General features: G+C 46.6%; 3 protein-coding genes across 6 annotated transcripts; 1 reads left to right on the plus strand and 2 right to left on the minus strand.

Annotated features, from left to right (window-relative positions):
• Positions 1-5,417: 5,417 nt before the first annotated feature.
• LOC9637141 (pentatricopeptide repeat-containing protein At4g02750) lies at positions 5,418-7,664 on the minus strand. Its single transcript, XM_024663441.1, has 2 exons — positions 7,573-7,664; positions 5,418-7,505 (listed from the first exon to the last, which is right to left on the minus strand). The coding sequence occupies exon 2, from the start codon at positions 7,440-7,442 to the stop codon at positions 5,481-5,483; it is 1,962 nt and encodes a 653-aa protein (XP_024519209.1). The 5' UTR covers positions 7,443-7,505; positions 7,573-7,664; the 3' UTR covers positions 5,418-5,480.
• LOC9637605 (splicing factor U2af small subunit B) lies at positions 7,569-8,360 on the minus strand. The gene has a single exon (XM_002989599.2). The coding sequence runs from the start codon at positions 8,358-8,360 to the stop codon at positions 7,569-7,571; it is 792 nt and encodes a 263-aa protein (XP_002989645.2).
• A 124-nt stretch (positions 8,361-8,484) lies between these two features.
• LOC9637606 (nitrate regulatory gene2 protein) lies at positions 8,485-13,588 on the plus strand. Of its 4 annotated transcripts, none has more exons than XM_024663396.1 (11): positions 8,485-8,853; positions 8,921-9,010; positions 9,079-9,166; positions 9,221-9,332; positions 9,394-9,625; positions 9,687-9,788; positions 9,825-9,946; positions 10,009-11,926; positions 11,978-12,171; positions 12,225-12,427; positions 12,478-13,588. In XM_024663396.1, exons 8-11 carry the CDS (start codon positions 10,954-10,956, stop codon positions 13,442-13,444), a joined length of 2,337 nt encoding a protein of 778 aa, XP_024519164.1. In that variant the 5' UTR covers positions 8,485-8,853; positions 8,921-9,010; positions 9,079-9,166; positions 9,221-9,332; positions 9,394-9,625; positions 9,687-9,788; positions 9,825-9,946; positions 10,009-10,953; the 3' UTR covers positions 13,445-13,588. The 4 variants fall into 4 exon arrangements, with proteins under 4 accessions (XP_024519164.1, XP_024519162.1, XP_024519163.1 ...); XM_024663394.1 differs by having other exon boundaries at positions 9,833-9,946; XM_024663395.1 differs by having other exon boundaries at positions 9,845-9,946.
• Positions 13,589-13,637: the final 49 nt, after the last annotated feature.

Genomic DNA, 13,637 nt, shown 5'->3' on the forward strand with positions numbered 1-13,637 from the left:
GAAGGTTTACTTTCACTTATGGTACATGGAACAACTCATGGAACTACTGATAAGCTACCATTAATCCCGCCAACTCCAAATGTAACTTCAAGTTGCTAATGTGCCTCACTCACGAGCCCAAGCGTAAACTTGTGCAAAATGATACACCTCAATATAATTGCAAAGCTTTTGCACCCAAACATGTACCCACTTAGATCATCGTTTTCATCTTTGTGTATACAACGAGACTAGTTGCCCAATCTCATTAGATAGTACTTGTCAAGACTCATCCTCTGATACCAAATGTAATGCATGTGGTTTTTACTTTTTATCCTATGGTGATTTACCATCACGAAGCAGAACCTAAACCCTCCATGTGCCACGTGTTATATGCCACATGTCACATGCCATGTGTCCATAGGACAGTGGTGTGGAACCCAAGATTCAGGGCCTTGGGCCACTAAACGAAGGAACGGTGCCAAACTCTCAAGCATGGAGCCAAGGAGTGATGGAACCGGACCATAGAGCAATTCCCAAGCACACAGCCCAAGGAGCAAAAGGATAGGAGCCTAGAGCAACTTAGAACAGTCCTAGAACAACCAGCATCCCATTGCTAGGAGCAATACGCAAAATGGAGCCAAATGGAGTTTAGCGCTATTTTGGCATACCGGTGGCCTAACGCAAAGACATGGGTACTCTACTAGCTAGCATGGAATGGAACTTGGGCTTAAACCCAAATTGGACGCAGAACAAAAATAAGCACGCAAGCAAAAGCTAGACTATACCTCAAGTTAGCTGATTATACCCAACTTACCCACTATCCCTACTATACATTTGGAAACTCCCACAGCCCCCCCTTGAGAAACACGCGCTTTGGGCTTTCACCCCAAGCCTCCCTTAGTACCAGGAATTAGTCCCTAAGACAAGCTCGAAATTTACTAAATATGGAATGTCCCTAAATTATGAATTTGGACACGGGACGAACACCATTATGTTCAGGACAGTCTCTACATTCTGTAGGTATGCCAAATGAGCAAATCTAGACACTTTCCATAAATAGCATTTGGGATTGAAATGAGACTAACACAAAGGGCATGATAGCGAGGGTGTTTGGCAAACACAGTAAGCTATTATCCAGCAATATTGAGGGACTAATCTCAATATGTGAAGGTTCTTGCTAAACTAATGCAAGACAAAGCAAAAGAGAACTAAGAGCCAGGCCAAGTATGCTCAACTAGAAACACATAGGAGTTCCTACCTTATGTCCATTTGGTTAAGTACAAGTGCTAAGCCTAGTAAATTAACATTTGAACAAGAGGGGCTGATAAAGGGTGTAAACTATTGAGTTTAGACTTCTTAGGAAGTCACCCAACCCAGTACTATTCAAACCTAAAGACACTTAACCCCAAATATCCTAAGACCTTTAACCGATTAGAAAAAAGGGTGCACTCTTATTCATGGGCCCTTTCCCTCTATATTTGAACCCCATGGATCGTCTCTCAAGTCGTTCTCTTTGGTTGCTTACAATCCACCACGCTTCCCTACAAGTTCACACCCTCGTGAACGGAAGCTGAGAGCCGCAACTCTCCCAAGAGCCACACTCTCTACCCCTCGGGTCAAGCCTAGTGGGAGCAAACTGGACCAACCAAATGTCAATCAACATGTGGTGTGATTCCCCTAGCCAACCAACAAAGTCGGACGCGAGACCCCTCTGATACCAAATGTAAGCTCCAACCAACAAAGTCGGACTTGAGACCCCTCTGATACCAAATGTAAGCTCCTGAGTTTGAACTTCCCAGGAGGTCACCCAACCCAAATATCCTAAGACCCTTAACCGATTAGAAAAAGGGGTGCACTTTTATTCATGGGCCCTTTCCCTTTATATTTGAACCCCATGGATCGTCTCTCAAGTTATTCTCTTTGGTTGCTTACAAAGGGAACCAGCAATATCGACCTCTTGCCATCGTGGCAGTAAGGAAAGAGTGTCCGTAAGGATTGGTCGACAGGTAACTTTCAATACCCGAAGTCACATTCGCGACACTGGATCTATAACAGTAACAATGTTGGTAATTCTCATCATCATCTTCTTCTTTGCGTACTTGCCCTTGTAGCTAACAAGGACGTACTCTAGGACGTTTGTGTCGCAGACAACAATAACACTCTCACCATCAATGGCAAGGTGTGCAAGACTAGCAAAGGTTGTGGAGGACTTCAAATCAGATGCTTAAGAACTTGGCAACACTAGCAATGGGCTCGGCTTCATAGTCACTATTGCAAATGTTCCCAATTTATCTGGGCTCAACATTTTGGGCATCTCATTTATGCCTTGACTATGCTCTTGACCCACACATGCATCCCCATCACACTAAGCTTCTCTTCCTCATCTAGAGAACTCTTTATATGGGCTTTGTCACCATTGTGGTGGAATTGGCTCTTCAAGTAGACCAATTTGGGGGAGGATTTCCTTTTTATGGGTTTTTTTATCCCTAGTAGCCCGACAGATACATCACTGAATATATGTTTAATATTTGAATTTATTTGGAATATGCAACGATAAATATATTGCATATTTTAGAATTTAGTAACATTAAAAGCATATTAATTAATAAATATTAAACTAATTCAAACTTTGATTGTCTTGTGCATTCTAGTGCTTTGGATAACATATTCCTCAATAAATATTAAATTAATCTTCTTCTTTACTAGGGCTTAGGTTTTCCTCTTCTTCATCAACACACATTCCATATTTGTCAACCCTACCATTTCTAAAGTGGTCCCCTTTTGCTTCACCATAGCCCCCCCAAATCTTTTTCGCATGGATGGGATTTGTTACTCTTGAGTTCTTCAATTTTAAAAGGTACTTCTTTATGTGCACCTCTGAAGCATCTATCTCTAAACCCTTTGTTTCCAAAAGCTTCATCCCCAAAATCTATATTTCCAAAGCCTTTGTCTTTTGATACCAAAATTTTGTCTCCTAAAAATAAGTAGTCTTCTACTAAGAATTTCAAGGCAAGGCCATCTCATTGTGCTATAGACACTTTTGATACTGAATGCATAGAGTGCAATTATCTTCCAACATATATTATTTTGAGCTTTGACTTTGAGGAAGAGCAAGGAAAAAACCATTCTAGGAAGACAAGGGCAACTGAAGAGTTTGTCATATCGTACATTGATTACTATTATATAGAAGAAAATGAAGATGAAGAGATAGTGTCATTTGAAAAAGGGTTGTCTTAAACTTTTTCAGTGGCATAGAAAGCACCCTTCTCACAACTACCAACAATGTGTGGCATGACCTACACGATAAAATGAAACTTGAAAGCTATCCCACACTATATATAAGAAAATCCACTCTTGTATTACAATTTTTCTTCATCTTCTTTTGCATCTTTTTCATAATAATAGTCAACATAAGATGTAACAAACTCTTCAATAGCCTTTGTCTTCCAAGGACGGTGTTTTCTTAACTCTTCATTAGAATTAAAGCTCAAAATGATATATGTTGGAAGACAATTGCACTCTACACATTTAATAATAAAAGTGTCTATAGCATAACGAGATGGCCTTACCTTGAAATTCTTAGTAGAAGACTACTTGTTTTTAGGAGATAAAAGTTTGGTATCAAAAGACAAAAGCCTTGGAGATAAATGTTTTGGGGATAAAGCCTTTGGAGACAAAGGCTTTAGAGATAGATGTTTTAAAGGTGCACATAGAGAAGGACCTTTTGAAATTGAAGAACTCAGAGGCAACAAATCCCATTCGTGTGGAGAAAGTTGGAGGGGGGCTATGGTGACCACTTTGGAAATGGTGGAGTTGACCAATTTGAAATATGAAGAAGACATCGGTAAAGAAGAAGCCATAACCAGAATAAAAAAACCCTAAACACTAAAAAAAGTGTTCTATAAAGCTATGAGTCATCTACAAATAATAAAGAAATTACTATGTTATATTGGAAAATCAAATCAAATCAAATCCACCAATTGGAATTTGGTAATATTTAGAAAACCCAAGCAAAGCCATTCATAGCCTAAACCTATATATGTAACATCCAAAGCATTAGGTGTCAATAGTGCATAAGATAGTCAAAGTTTGAATTAATTTAATATTTATTGAGTAATATACTATCCAAAGCACTGGCTATCAACATTGCACAAGAAGATCAAAATTTTAAATTAATTTAATATTTACTGAGAAATATGATTTAATATTACTAATTCTAAAATATTTAATATATTTATCATTTTATATTCCAAATAAATTTGAATATTAAATATATATCTGGTGAAGGCACAAAAAAAACCTTAAAAGGGAAATCCTCTAAAAGATGGAATTGAACCTGTCTTACACTAGTAAGCAATGTCTAGTACCTGGAATTGCATATATCTCGTGACAATAAACTCAATTTAGTAGTGTCCAAAACAACTTTTGGGAGGCTTCTTGCTTGAAGTTGCATGTTGCAATAATTAATAACTTTTGCAATCTATAATATAATTTCAATTGCATCATTGGGTAATATTGTGGCAATTGTTCTAATCCAATCTTGTGTGTTTGTTTTTCCAATAGTCTGGTAGAAACTACAAAAAGAGTTATCATAACACAATGTGCCCACACATTGTGAAGCTATTATATATTTTGGAGACTTTGTTATTGTTGTTTTCTTGGCCCATTTTTAGCAGTGTCCATCCAAAGCATGCTCTATTCCCTCAAAAAAGGCACATGATAAATAATTAATGGATCTCTTGGAGCAACTAAACTAATGGAAGAATTGGGGAGTGCTTAAGGATGATAATAACTTTTGTCTTTTGATCAAAAGGCAAGCTTGACTTGCCAAGATTTATCAAATGAGGTAAAAAAAAAGTTTCTAAACATACCATCAAACCCCAAAAATGTTCATGAGTACTTGAAATACTTGGAATGGTAAACAAAATGTTCACAAGTACCTGAAGTACTTGGAGTGGTAAACATAGATAGAAATGATGCTTGGGATGTGGGATTCATGAATCTAACTTCCAAACAACTTGCTTTCATATAAGCTTTTATCCTTTTATAACCATTCAGTACCGAATTGTATTTTATATGTTTTTTTTTTTTTTCTAGTCTATTGCATTTTCATCCTCTTTGTTTTACTTCTTTATGTAGCATTCAGTCCCAATTGACGTATTGCATGGCTTTTTAATGTTTATTTGCTTTCTTATATGTGTTTTTTTTTCCTTGTGAATGCAGTTTTTTTAAAGGGTAGGGAGAGAAACCATTCGTCACTTCCAGATCAATGTCAACAAGGAGCCCATGGTGGCAGTGTCCGGGTTTAACTCGCAGAACATCGGAGTCCTAGGTTGCCAAGGCCGTGTTTGGCTCGAATCAGCCCATCTCAGACACTGTCATCGAGAGGACATTCCAATGCTCTCGTGAAAAGGCTCCAGGAGCTCGTGAGCATGACGTAGAGAACAATGGATTTTATCTTTTGATTAATAACTTCAAAGGTAGTGTTTGCATCATTCTCACTAGTTTCTCTCTTGCTCCAAGACGCTGGCGAGTAGGAGGTTTGGGGCCGCCACCCTCGAACCCAGTCCCATCACTTCACTCGCGCCAAAGGCAGCATTCTTGAGATCACGTGCTTCTCGACAAGCGCCCAGAAAGCTCGTCCAATTGGCATAATCTGCTGTCCAAGGCATGGCGGCGATCAAGTCCCGGGCTTCTTCCAGGTATCCGGACCTGCCCAGAAGATCAATGAGACAGCCATAGTGCTTCCTTGTCGCTGCCAGGCCATGATCAAAGGCCATGGATGTGAAGTAGCTCCGGCCATCATAAACTTTTCCCTGGTGGCTACACGCAAGCAGCATCGCCACGAAGCACGTCTCATTCGGGGGCTCCATTGTCTTCATCCTGTGAAACATCTCGATCGCAAAGGGGGAATTCCCACACTGGACGGATCCCACTAGCAAGCACGTCCATGCGATGGAATCCCTCACGGGCATTCGATCAAAGAGATCCACAGCGCTGTAAATCTGCCCATTTTGCGCGAATGCAATCAACATTGCCGTCCAGGACACCAGTGACCTGTGAGGAATCGCATCAAACACTCCCTTGCATTGCTCAAGATGCCCATTTTGGGCATATGCCGCGAGCATCGACGTCCACGTAAACGCATTTGATTGAGGCATTTGGTCGAGCATCTTCTCTGATTCTTCTAGATGCCCGTTCTGGGCATATGCCGATAGCATTGCGTTCCAGGCCACGAGATTCCACTGGGGCATGGAATCAAAGACGTAGCGTGCTTCTTCAAGATTCCCATTTGCGGCATATACCGTTACCATTGACGTCCACGTAATAAGATTCCTCTCCTCCATTCTCTCGAAGAGTTTTTGTGCTTGTACGACTTGCCCGGTCTGGGCATACCCCGCCAGCATGGCATTACACATGGCAAGATCTGGCTCGTCAATCAAATCAAACATCTCCACCGCCTTGCCGACGTGGCCATTCTGGGCATACGCAGCCAGCAACGACGTCCAAGAGAAGAGGTCAACGCGTGGCAAAGAGTCAAACAGCTTGACCGCATCTGTGAGATTCCCTTGCTGTCCGAGCGTCGCCACAAGGGAGCTCACACACCCAATGCCGTACACTGGCATCTTGTGGAGTATGGCCAATGCTCTATCCGTATGACCATGCTGGGCATATGCCACGAGCATCGTGCCCATGGACACCACGTTTTGCTGGGGCATCTCGTCGTAAAGTCTCTTGGTTGTCTCTAGATCGTCGTGCTGGGCAGATGCCGAGAGGACAACGTTCCACGACACGAGATTTCTCTCTGGCATCGCGTGGAAGATCTCGCGAACTCGATCGAGCTCAAGACTGTGCACATACGCTGTGACCAAAGTGTTCCAAGAGACAATCGTTCGTTCCGGCATTTGATCGAAGAACTCTTTGGCTTTTGGATGATCGCCGAGCTGGGCAAATGCGGCAAGCATAGAGTTCCAGCAACCGACATCTCTCTCTGGCATCTCGTTAAACAATCTGGAAGATTCGCTAAGATCGGAGTTGTGGGAATATGCAGCTAGCATGGCACTCCACGCGAGAAGGTCGTGGAATGGCATCTCGTCAAAGGTTTGCTTTGCGTGATCGACATGCCCTCTTTGGGCATATCCTGCAAGCAGCGAAGTCCACGATATCAAGTCCCTGCCGGGCATCTCATCAAAGAGTTTCTTGACTTCGTCCACGTCGCCGCACTGGCTGTATACCGCCAGCAGTGTGTTCCACGAAACGAGGCTCCGCTGCGGCATGCCGTCGAAGAGCTGTTTAGCGTCGCCCAAGAGCCCATTACGGGCATATGCCGAGAGCATCGCATTCCAAGAGATAAGATCGCGCTGTGGAATCCTGGCAAAGAGCAGGCGAGCTTCGTCGATTTGGCCATTGCGAGCGAGCGCACAGAGCTTGGAAGTCCAGGCAACTGTATCGGCATGCGTCATGAACCAAAAGAAGGATCACATCCAGCGCTGCCCAATACGAGCACTGGAACTTGTGTGCGAGCTCTGGAAATGCCAAGGTGATAGAAGTCATCAACCATAGATTGCGAGGAATTAAAAGGAGATTTCTTACAAAGGTTCCTTTTCCCTTTCCTTGTTCCACCTCTCGATTTTGGCCAGCCTTTCACGATCGCTCTCTCGTCGCCAGGGCGGGCTTCTCCTCGCATGGCGCTCCCCATCACGTCTGTAATCCCGCTCCCCATCCTCCTCCCTCGGGCGACGTTTGTGATCCCGCTCCCCATCCTCCTCCCTTGGCCGACGTCTGTGATCCCGCCTTGGTGGCGATGACGATCGATCGCCCATCAGCTCCCTCATCAGAGCTCTGCTAGGATGATAAAGGTGCAAGAAGTTGCAGCATCCGCCTCGGCTGCACCCTCCTTGCTCTTCCTGCCGGCAAGACGCCTCGCGAAAATCCGTCACGGGGGAGAACTCGGCCGCGATCGGGCGCCCGGAGTAGAACCTCCCATTCAGCGCTGCCATAGCTGCGACTGCATGCTCCTCGTGCCGAAACTGGACGTAAACATTCCCGGCCAGATGGTTGCCGAAGTTATTGCAGATCTTGAGCGCCTCCACCTTGCCGTGCTTGCTCACCTCCTTAAACACGTCCTCGTAGAACGCATCCAAGTCCTTCTGGAGCTCTTCCTTGGAGATGGCAGTGTTTCTGTATGCCTGACCGGGGGTGATCTCCGGGCTTTGATACATGTTGTTGAGCAGCAAAGTGCAGCTCTGCTTAGGTTTTACGTGCGCTCTCGAGCATCGGTCCCCGTGTCGACAGGCGCCCATCTTGAGGTAGAAAGGGCAGTTCACTCGGTCTTGTTCCGTGCCAAAGATGTCAGCGAGGTGCTGCGCGCCACCTCCCATAACGTTCCTCAAGAACCCTAGCCGAGACCTCTCGTATATATACACGGGTTGTCAAAAGGGTTGTCACAAAGGTGGCCAAATGCCGTTACTGGGCATTCTTATGCTTGCTTGCCCTAATTCTCGACCCAAATCTCCCGCCAGGTTTTAGGGTTCTTATGCTAGGTTTTGGGGGTCAATGGGGCACGAGATCCATCCCGCGAGCTCGCCGGCTCACAGGAGATTGCAGAGTCCATCGTCGCCCTTCTCGGCGCCGCGGAGGGCCGGATTCTCGACGCGCGAGGAGCCGGATCTAAGCTGGAGGGCGCTCGTCTATCGGCACCAGTTTCTACTGCTAATGCTGGGAGTACTCTTGTTTCTGTGCACTGTCTACTTGTATTTCGCTATAACGCTGGGGACGGGTAATTCGTGCGCGGGGCTCACAGGAGTCCAGAAGGAGATTTGCAGCCTCTCCTCCAAGGACAAGACGAGGCGCGTGGGCGCGAGAGCACTCCTGGTGAGTGATCGCAGCATTGCTTATTGTCTTGCTGGGATTTTTACTCGAGAATGTGTGTTCCTTCTAGACAGATTTAAATGCTGGGGAGCTCTGGAGAAAAGAATTAAATCTTGGTCTGTGCAGTGACGTTGGAGGAGCTGATGGTTTCTCGTGCAAGGTAAGCAAAGAGATGGATGGCATGGAAGCGTGCATTTTAGATCTGACTGGTTGCTTATATTTCTTTAGAAACTTAAAACAGGAACACAAGCTTCCTTGGAAGCAAATAGTGGCCTGTTCGATCTGGTTTTCCTTGAGCTTCATAGCTCTCGAAACGGTACGTACGCGTCTTTAACTTGAAAACCTTTGATTTTACTTCTTTTTTCCACAGATCACAAGTGTGCTGTGGGGATCTCAAAACTGGTCAGAAAAGGTGGAGTTTTAGTGGCATCTATCGACATCTCGGAGTCCATGCAAAAACTTAACTAGTCTTTTGTCGGAAGGTTGTCTTCGTGTGTCTCATTTTATGTGCTCTTCTGATAGTTTTTGCTTTTCCTTTTGCAGAAACCGTGACCAGGGCCAGGTCTGGCGGGCTCCTCAATAACACGCGGATTTGTCTTTTGGTAGGTAACTATGCTGTATTTTTTTATCGCAGGCTTAATCACCTAATATCGAAATGAAAAGTATCGTGGATCAAACTTTCCAAGTCTACCAAGAGTACTGATCAGGTTTTATTATGTCTGCAAAGAGGCAGGAAACTGTGATGATCGAGACGATTGCTTCCCTTCAAAGACCTGTAAGACTTGAGTTTCTTTTGGAAGTTCTTAACTCTTTCTTTTGCCTGTGTTTCCTCTCAGGAACGCGCTTGCACTGTCAAAGTGAACTTGCTGCAAACATCATTTCGAAGATGCTGACTTTGATTGATCCCGTTATGGCGATTCCAGAACAGCAAACCAAAGGTAATCATCTGGGGTTCTTTCGATTAATTTGAGCAGGGCGTCAGACCGTTTTGCAGGATAGTGAGCTTTTAAAATGGATGTCGCCATTTGCTTGTAGGTGGGCGATGTCCGGATCGAAGGACGTATCCATTCGACACATTCAAAGTTTCAATAGGGAGGTATCAACCAGCGCTGCTTGATAGTCTACTGATATCTATACTGATAATCTACTTGATTCCAGAGATGAGATTTTCAACCCTGGGGTGTGGCGTGCTCAGAAGATTCTCCACATTTCGTTTGGGTTGTGGGAAGAACGCGCCTTTGAGCTTAATTTTTGCGTACTAAGCTTGCAGGGACCAAACCATCATCATCCTTTCTAGAGATTGACGACGACCAGCAAAAATTAAACCAAGCTAGCAAGCAAATCTATGGACGGATGCGATGGGCCGGAAAGCAACACTGCCATCGCAATCCCACCGTACGATTTGGACGACGCGGGCCTCGTGACTGCCGACAGTGGGGTGCTGGTGGTCGATTCCCGTCCCGAGAAAGGCATCGTTTTGGCATATACCTCGTGGGGACCAAAGCGTATCAGATATTTTGCGTGCTTTTCCAAGCCATGGACTTGGCTGCGCGTACGAACGGACAGCCCAGTACGGTCGGGCCGGCATTATTTTACTGTGGTAAATGTCAAAATCGAGGAGTGAAGGAGCTGTCAGGAAATTGTTTTTCACCGCCTCTCTTCTGTGGGTTTAAACGGGAGACTAGGTCTTTCTCGGGGTTTAGCTAGGCATTTTCTCTCGTTTGATCGGACCGATCGATCGAGCGATCTCTTTCGGTTAGGCCGGATGCCGCCAGGAATCGGAGCGTATCATCGGGTACTAGTGATGCGTTTGACAGCAGCAGCGGTAGTGCGGCGGCATCCATCGCGAGATTTCGGCTACATTCGAGCGTTTCTTCACAAGATTTCCTGAGGCAAGTGTGTGAGAGCGAGTTCTTTCCCGTGGAGGGAGAATCCATCCCTGCATTCACAGAAATCGAGGCAGAGGGCGAGTATCTCGCAAGAATGCTAGCGAGCGAGAAAATGCTGCTACTGGGAAGAATGATCAGATAGGGCGGACAGGCATGATCATCGTCTTTCTCGTAGAAGGAAGAGAGGCAGTGTAGTCTAAGCTCCGAGGAAGGCATGGGTTGCGCAGCATCGAAAGTGAGCAAGGCGGAGGATGTGAGTAGATGTCGCGCGAGACGAAGGCTCATGAAGCAGACAGTGGCGTCAAGGCATCACTTTGCGGCAACTCACGCGGCTTACATCCAAGCCATGAAGAACGTAGGGGCGGCTTTCCGGCAATTTGGAGAGACCGAGCTTCGTGATGCTCAAGCAGCAGCCGCCGAGCGTACAAAATCGAGCTCCCTTCAGTCACCCGATCGCCCACTTCCTCCACCTCCGCCGCCAGTGTTCCTCCAAGACTCTCCTCGCATGGAGTTCCTTTCTCCTCCCGCATCTCCCATCAAGACGGAAGATCACGAGAGCGAGGAAGCCAAGGATCAGGAGCGCCGCCAACGCAAGAGAGAACAGGAGCAGCAGCAAAGTCGGTTCCAAAAGTTGGAGCAAGAGCACGAGGGCTTCTACTATCACCGTGGCGATGACAAAGATGACAAGGGAGCGTACTACTTTACTGCTCCACCGCCTCCTCCAGTTCCCTCGAGCACAGCTCCGCCTCCACCGTCGCCTCCAAGAGACTCGGCCTGGGAGTTTCTGGATCCGTTCAGGCCGCAAGAGCACCCGGTTCTTCTTCACGACCAACGCACCTCGAAAAAGGTGGAGGTTTCTAAGCAGGACCGCGAGAGAATGGAAGATCACCACCACCACCACCACCACGATGATGATGATGACGATGAGGACGACGATGACGAGCACGAAGTGTCCAGCAACCCGGACAAGCCGGTGGTTGTCAAGAATCCCAGCGTCATTGGTTCCAGCAAGCGGGACTTGGCGATTATTCTACTCCCGAGTGGCGGGATTGGACGCAAGGACCTTCTCGACGTTGTCAAGGAGGTTGATGAGTTGTTCCTTCGTGCTTACGAGTGTGGGAAGGACGTTTCCAAGCTTCTGGAGGCGAGAAAGGTTCACTACCACTCTAATTTCGTCGACTCAAGAGGTAACGCTTTCTATCATTTGCTTTATAACTAAGTTCCAAAACATCTTGCAGGACATGAATCGCACTCGAAGAGAGTGTTGCAAGCAATTTCTCTAGGCCACAGAGGTTCGAGCAAAACCCCTTTGAAGGTAGTTGCTTCCGAGGATCACCTAAGCAGCCCCGAGGACTCTGGTAAAGCTGGAAGTCATGCCGGTACTCTGGACAGCTTGTTGGCCTGGGAGAAGAAACTGTACGAAGAAGTTAAGGTAATTTCTCGTGCTTCCTGTTGCCAGTCTTATGTTTAAATGTGTTATGGCAGAATACAGAAGTGATACGAGCTGAGTACCGGAAAAAATGTTCCCCCAAGCTCCAGGAAGAAATGAGCGACGCAACCAGGTCCATGATCAAGACCTTGTCCACGAAAATTCAGGTGTCGCTGCAGGGTGTGGACACGGCAATCTCGGCCATTAACAAGCTCAAGGAAGACGAGCTTCATACACAACTTGTTCAACTTATTGAAGGGTATGTACGAGGTTTTGGGTTTCTGTCAATCACTGATTTTCTTAGAACAGGCTAATGAACATGTGGAACGAGCTTTACGATTGTCACCAAAGACAACACAAGATCGCATCGGACATGAAATCCTTAGACCACTGGGGGACTGTGGAGCCGACAACTAACATCCACAGACTAGCAACTTCTCAGCTCGAACTAGCGCTCGGTGCGTGGCTCGCAGGATTCAACAAGCTCATCTCCGCGCAGCGAGATTACCTCCACAACCTGACGGGCTGGCTTCGACTTAGCAACATGCAGCTCGAGTTGGAATCCGCCAGGGAAACTCCAGGCAGCAAGAAGAAGCAAGCCACGGCAAGGCCGGCGTGGCTGGCGTCCATGCTCCAGCTCTGCCTGGACTGGAGCTTGGCGCTGGACAGACTGCCAGACAAGGTAGCCTCGGAGTCGATCAAGAGCTTCGAGGCCGTGGTTCACAAGCTGGTGGATCTCCAGAACGAGGAAGTGAAGCACAGGAAGAAGCTGGATGCTGTCTCCAAGGAATTCGACAAGAAGATGGCACGCTTGTCAGCGAGTACGAAGCATCGCAAAGCGAGCCGGGAAGAGCAGCAGCAGCAAGCCACTGACACTCGAAAGGAGAAAGATCCAGACAAAGAGAAGGCGGCGGCGGAGAACGATCCGCCTGGATCAGCTGAAGCGACGAACGAAGATAGCAATCTGGTGGAGTCCATCCCGAGCATCCTGCGAGCAGCAGCAAATCGAGGCAGTGGCAAATCGAGGCGGCGGGGCTCTCCCGAGGAGAGGATGCGTCAGGCTGTGAATTCGATCCAGGCAAAGCTCGAGGAAGAGAAGGAGCGAGTGGCAAAGGTGGTGTTTGACACGAGGGCGACGACCATCAACAGCTTACACACGGGATTGCCGAGCATCTTTCAGGCGGTGGCAGGATTCGGTCGCATCTCCCTCCATGCGTATCAGAGCCTCTACTGCCAGGCACACAATGGCGCTCTCCTCCGGATCACTCAAGCCTAGGGACGATGACAAGTGTGCCCTAGCGCTAAATAGGGCAAAGGTAGTACTGCCACGTGTATGTAGTACTCATTGCCACGTGTATGTAGTTATTATTCTAGTTAATATTCTAGTTAATGAATCGCTTTTCCCGCGGTGATTTTCAAATTTTCTTGAGCCCCACTTGTGCGCGGGGCCTTGAGATCCGGGCAGGGCG

The sequence above is a fragment of the Selaginella moellendorffii genome, unplaced genomic scaffold (genome assembly GCF_000143415.4).
Source record: "Selaginella moellendorffii unplaced genomic scaffold, v1.0 SELMOscaffold_99, whole genome shotgun sequence".
Taxonomy (NCBI): domain Eukaryota; kingdom Viridiplantae; phylum Streptophyta; class Lycopodiopsida; order Selaginellales; family Selaginellaceae; genus Selaginella; species Selaginella moellendorffii.

Bases quoted from the DNA above. Each gene is read 5' to 3' on its own strand.
- LOC9637141 (XM_024663441.1), bottom strand. From the start codon at position 7,442: ATGACGCATGCCGATACAGTTGCCTGGACTTCCAAGCTCTGTGCGCTC.
- LOC9637605 (XM_002989599.2), bottom strand. From the start codon at position 8,360: ATGGGAGGTGGCGCGCAGCACCTCGCTGACATCTTTGGCACGGAACAA.
- LOC9637606 (XM_024663396.1), top strand. From the start codon at position 10,954: ATGGGTTGCGCAGCATCGAAAGTGAGCAAGGCGGAGGATGTGAGTAGA. The intron at 11,927-11,977 runs GTAACGCTTTCT...AACATCTTGCAG, and splicing joins TAATTTCGTCGACTCAAGAG to GACATGAATCGCACTCGAAG. The intron at 12,172-12,224 runs GTAATTTCTCGT...GTGTTATGGCAG, and splicing joins AACTGTACGAAGAAGTTAAG to AATACAGAAGTGATACGAGC.